This window comes from Salvia miltiorrhiza, chromosome 1, assembly GCF_028751815.1.
Source record: "Salvia miltiorrhiza cultivar Shanhuang (shh) chromosome 1, IMPLAD_Smil_shh, whole genome shotgun sequence".
NCBI lineage: Eukaryota > Viridiplantae > Streptophyta > Magnoliopsida > Lamiales > Lamiaceae > Salvia > Salvia miltiorrhiza.
This window is the reverse complement of record NC_080387.1, coordinates 71,359,363-71,365,362: the sequence shown is the minus strand read 5'-3', so window position 1 is coordinate 71,365,362 and position 6,000 is coordinate 71,359,363. Positions and strand designations below refer to the sequence as shown.

The window sequence follows — 6,000 nt, the reverse complement described above, 5'->3', positions numbered from 1 at the left end:
TATATAGGAGTTCACACCGTTTGATGTCCCCTTGAGGACTCAAAGTTGCAATTTTAATTCCATAAATAATTTTCTCGCACGGACATTAATTATCGATTTTGATTCAGTTTGTTTTAAACATGGAACTCAAATTAAAGATTTTTTTTTTGAAAAATTACATTAATAAATAAAGAAATTTTAAAGATCGCGCGATGGTGGACTCAAACCCATGACCTCAGCCTCATGTCTTGAACATTAAACTCCTACTGCTAGACCAACAAACGCAAACAACTAAAATTAAAGATTTGTCATCTAAATGCGAATGCCAATAAGCAAAGATTTGTAGTCCCAAAATTGGGCTAAAATTAATTAGACATTAAGTGCTCGTTTGGTTCAAGTAGATGAATGAAATCAAATAAAGGAGTGGAATGGTAACAATAATCACTACTTTTATTGAGTGTTTAGTTAAACAATGAAAATGAATCATTAGTAAGAGATTCCCTTTCTTTTGAGGGGTAACAAATTGGATTATTGGGTTACCTCAAGTAAGGGTAATAGTTAACTTATTACTCAAACCAAACAACAAGTAATGTATTCAATTAATTGAATCTCTTTCCAACCTCTAAAAACACCCAACCAAACATGGACTAAATCAGAAAATGGAACATAGAGTAGCTAACTAAGAGAATCGATCTAGCTAGGACTCTGAAATTAATCAATCGAATAATAATTAAAAAAAAAATTATTTTAGCAGAGAAGGAAGCACTTTGTCAATGAATATCTTTGTAAGATCCTTATAAGTAGTTTCAGTAGGATGAGCTGAATCCCAGAAAACATACTCTGCTCGTTGATGACAAGTGATGGACGCCAAATTGCAAAGAGGTCCCAATTCAAGTGCGCCACTTCCACAGCATCCCTCCAATGTAGTCTTGAATCCAAATTCATAGGGTTTGTTAATCATATCCATAATAGGATTATAGATATCCATATAAGCGATTTTGATAATGGGCATCGCCACCATCATCTTCTTCACCCATGCTTCAAGCTTCGCGTTGTATTCTTGCGCGTCTGAGTTGTGATTACTTTTGCACTCGCGCCTCAAGGGGTCGCGGCTCGCATTTGCATTCTGCGACGGCGGCGACGGAAGGAAGTTGGCCGTCACGTCCACCGGTAGACACCCCAACGGCGGAAGCCCCATCACCGCTAACCTTTTCGCACCCGCCATGTGCAATTTCTGCATACATATGAATCCGATTCAATTAATTAAGGGTCTGTAAATAAACAAACTACATTCAACTTTGTGTTTTTAAGTAAAAAATATGTAAACTTTTACTCCATTGATCCACAAATTAAGTACCTATTTCGCCACGGAAACTACGAAAATTGAAAAATATGTTATGAGTGAAATAAAAGGCTAGTTGACCAAAGTAATAAAGTTAATGTGTGGCGGGTCCATTAGAGTTAAAGTATAGTAAATATATAATATAAAAGTGATAAAGATGTTTTGAGTTGGGTCCATTAGAGATAAAGTGTTGTAAATATATAATATAAAATTGATAAAGTTGGTGTCAAGTTGGTCAATAGTTGTAAAGGATAGTAAAATTAAAAAGTAAGTGAGGATATAAATGTCCATAAAGTAGAATATGTACTTAATTCATGGACAAAAATTTAGAGGCATATTTTTTCCTTTTTTTAACCACTTTCGGTTGCCAAAACTTAACAACATGATCATTAGAAAGATATCACCAAAAGGCTCCCAACGCTACCTTCGAATTATCTATCGGACTTCAGACAATCAAATTATTAAGCAATGAACTTTTAGAATCCGATCAGACCAAATTCCAAATAATTAAAAAATTTAAGTATTGTTTAACCAAAAAACAAAATTTAAAAACAAATTGAGTATAGTTTGTATATTCATAGCCAATTAATCCTCAATTAAATTTGCAATGGAATATATGTATTTATAATTGAAGAAGTATTTCAATTACCTTAACGAAAGTCTCAAGATTTTTGAGCAACTTATCATGGTAGGCAGGGAGGCTATACTTAGCCCTTGTGGTGGGCAGCACGTAGTAATTATTCATCATGTCGTCGCTGCCCGCTGAGATCAAGAAGAGACCATTCTCCATCGCCGCCGCCGCCTTCTCAAGCCCGAGCTTCTCCTTCATTAATCGGAGCGCCATTTGGAAATTCCGAAACTGTTTATCCAAGCTGTGGACGCCCACCTCCGCCGCAGTCAGGTCGTCGAGGCCCGAGCACGACGACGCGAAGGTGGCGCCCGTCAGCAGCTCCTCCGCTTCCGCCGCCGCGTCGGCGTACGCCGGCAACAGATCCTTAATGCCCAAATCGGCGGCCAGAATGTCTCCGGGCAGCTTCCCGTTGCTGAACCTGCCCGTGGCGCTTCTGCCCGGGAAGTCCACGCCGTAAGGCGCGTGGTTGGCACGGCAGATGGTGGCGAGCTTGTTGTTGTTGCCGGCGTCGAAGACGGAGTCGCCGAATGCGTATACGGCGGTTGGCTTTTGGCATGCGGCGGTGATTGCGGTGGGTAGCGTTATGATGGAGAGAAGGAAGAGTAGTGAGAGATACAAATTCTTCTCCATTTTCTTACTAATGTATGTATTAACTCACGCTGCAGATGCAAACACAATATGAGATGCAACATATTTATACACCAACTGAAGAGAGAGAGAGAGAGAGAGAGAGAGATTTCCCAGATTTGTTGATCAACAATTTGAAACTTTCAAACAGTGAGACGCTGAATTCGTGCTTTGATTTTGTCCTAAATCCACGCTTGAATTTAGCTTCATGCGAGTTTAAAGGTGTTTGAATTCGTTTGGTTCAAGCAGAGAAATGAAAAGGGAATGAAATTAAATAAAGGAATGGAATGATAATAATAATCATTACTTTTATTGAGTGTTTGGTTTAACAATGAAAATGAATCATTAGTAAGAGTAATGATTATCTCATTATTCAAATCAAATAATAAGTAATGGATTCAATTACTTCCTTTTCTAAATTTTAAAAATATTCAATCAAACGTGGGCTTAGTTAGCTACTCTCCGTAGTCTGTTCCACTTTCTGATTTAATGTCTAATTAATTTTAGTCCAATTTTGGGACTACAAATCTTTATTTATTGTCATTCCCATTTTGACTGCAAACTTTTAATTTTTAAATATTAATCGCACATTAGTGTTTACCTGTAATAGACAGGCCCATCTAAAGAAATATGGGCTAAAATATAAGAGAAGACCAAACATGGGCCGATAATATATTGGGCAGGGGAGGGAGCAAACGGATTGAGTTAAGATGATATATATTTATATATAGAATTTGGTATTTGTTTAAAAATATTTTTAAATTATAAAATAAGAATAATTTTAAATCCTTATGGCTTTAGATTGTGAATATCTTAAACGATGAATTTGTGTTCGATCCAACGAGTTATAAATTTATTATTTTTCACAATAATTCATCAATTTTCGGCATGTATATTTAATCAAAATATCCTACCTTTTTTTTTATTATTATTATTATAAATTAACAATATCAAAATATCCGACCTCTTAACCTTGTGGTCGTTGGTTCAAGACCTTTTAGGGGAGTTAATACAATTAATACGAGTTCCTCTTTTTTTCTTCACATCGTCTTCTAATAATTTGTATTTTATACTATAGGATAAACAATCCTATATATGTATCACAAGTTTATTTCATTTTTGGAACATAAAATCTTATTCTTGACTCACACTTGCCCCATCTCTGAAAAACATGTATGATTCGTCATTAGGGATGTTTTCAGAAACATTCACTTTTCATTTTTGGCCACTATTATACTCGCAATAATGTGAGACAATTTTTTCCACTTATCACGTACATTTCTTAAAACTTGTTTCGTCAAAAATGCCGCATATTTCTGGGAAATGGATGAATATATTAATGTTGGATAAATGCATCCCATTCAATCAAAGGGATTCAGCCCAAACTTTTTTATGATAGACTCGAGCTATGAGCGATCGAATGTGTGATGATGGTCTAGAGAAAAAGTGTTTATGCTAGATTTTGTTTTTGGTTTCCCTATTAAATAATTAATTGTTGTTTATTTCCATTGGCATTGCATGCATGGACTATTTTGGTTCATCAATAAAGCATGGTAACTTACTATTTTATGTTCAAATAACTTAGGGCGTTACAACTATATAATATCTATATAATATATAAAAAATGAGTTTTCTGCCTTCACTTTTTTCTTCCATTTTTTCTCCCTCTTCTCCCATCAATTTTTTTTTACAATTTTTTTCTCTCTCTTAATTTTAATTCTTTTCTAAATATAGTCAAATTTGATTTATAAAGAAATATTGAATATGCATCTTAAGTTTAAGTTCATAACAAGATCTTTAATATGATATAGAAATAATCAAAAATGAATTTCAAACTAATAGGTTGTTGAAATTTTAAAATATTTTACTTTCTTTCTCTTTGTTAAAATTTTATAACTTTTTTATTTATGTATGTGTATGAAAATATTTATTTATTATTAAGTGGAATACTCTATAACAATAATAATGTGTATATTAATTTTCATTATCAAACAATTTAAAATTATTTAATACCTATAATTATGATTATATTTTATATATAGTTGAAAATTACGTTTTTAAATTTGAGATTTTATTGAGTAAGTATTATATTTTAAAACCATATTTTGCATTTATTTATATTTTATTTTTTTTAATATTTATATTTATTTTTATTTAAAATAGAGTATCACTTAATTTCAATATCGCTGCGATGATAGTTTCAATTTCGCCGTGCATTGCACGGATGAGTGTACTAGTATTAGCAAAAACAGGAGAATTTGCACGAAATATTTCATCCACAAGTATAAATCAGTCGTGGTAGCCTCACAACAAAATATCCACCATATATTAGTGAATTTTTAAATGCAGAAAACTCATTTATCGATTTACATCCTCAAATGCATTCTTCAAACATTAATGTGTAAAATATGTTCAATACTTATCCAATTTTCAGTTCTCAAATTTTCATTCAATCTATATAAATCCCAGAAAAACTAAGTAAAAAATTACATAAAAATTATCATATATTCGTTAAGAAAGATGTTAATTTTTTTTTTTAATGATCGATTAATTAAGAACGGTTTCTCATTTCTCCTTCTTCGTGGCTTAAAACTTAACCTAATGATTGGAAGGAAAAGTCATCACAATAATAATATAGCAGCAGGAAAATATAAACATTCCATATATAGATATTTCTTATGAGGATTGTGCTTTAGTGGGAGATCCTCATATCATCAATCTTGATGTAATCGATTACTAATTTATACCAACATTGATTTGATCTGGATGAGATTAGAAAACATATGGTTGAATCTTGGTGCAATAAACAGTCGATTCACTAACAAATTACACAAAATTCCAAAGCCTGCGAAAAATCAAGTCACTCAAAGTGGGGCTGCTGCCATTGATTTCATATCAAATGTGGGCCGCTCCGGATATAGCTTTGCAAAATACACACTAATATGTTCAAATATTTCTTTTGAATTAATTATATGTTCAAATATTTTTTGAAACCAAAATATATTTACATATTTATCATGCCTCATAAACTTACATTTTGCAGTTTTGATTTCACTTTGAAATCTTTGCAAATAAAAACAAATTCGTTTTATTTTTTCAATTAGGACTTTTCCAATTTTTTCGGAGATCGAAAATCTACATGAACGTTAGCTTTGGGCTTTTTATGTTGTCATTGTCGATGTAACTAAACTCAAAATTGAGCTTGGACAAGCGTCCCTACACAATTCAAGCCTAAGTGCTGCATTCATCCATCAAAATAAGTACATCTGCTGTAGATCTACGTTGTTAAATGGCTGAGAATGGTTCTCCGTTATCATTCCCATTTGAACATCTCCTAAAATTCACGAATTCAAGATAATCGAATCAATGTCACACATGAATAACTGCATTGAACTAATGTGGTTGTTCATCTTGAATTTGT

General features: G+C 32.9%; 1 protein-coding gene across 1 annotated transcript; it reads right to left on the bottom strand.

Annotated features, from left to right (window-relative positions):
• Positions 1–408: 408 nt before the first annotated feature.
• LOC131005740 (GDSL esterase/lipase At2g40250) lies at positions 409–2,625 on the bottom strand. The gene is made up of 2 exons (XM_057932797.1): positions 1,971–2,625; positions 409–1,213 (listed from the first exon to the last, which is right to left on the bottom strand). Exons 1-2 carry the CDS (start codon positions 2,580–2,582, stop codon positions 722–724), a joined length of 1,104 nt encoding a protein of 367 aa, XP_057788780.1. The 5' UTR covers positions 2,583–2,625; the 3' UTR covers positions 409–721.
• Between the last annotated feature and the right edge of the window lie 3,375 nt (positions 2,626–6,000).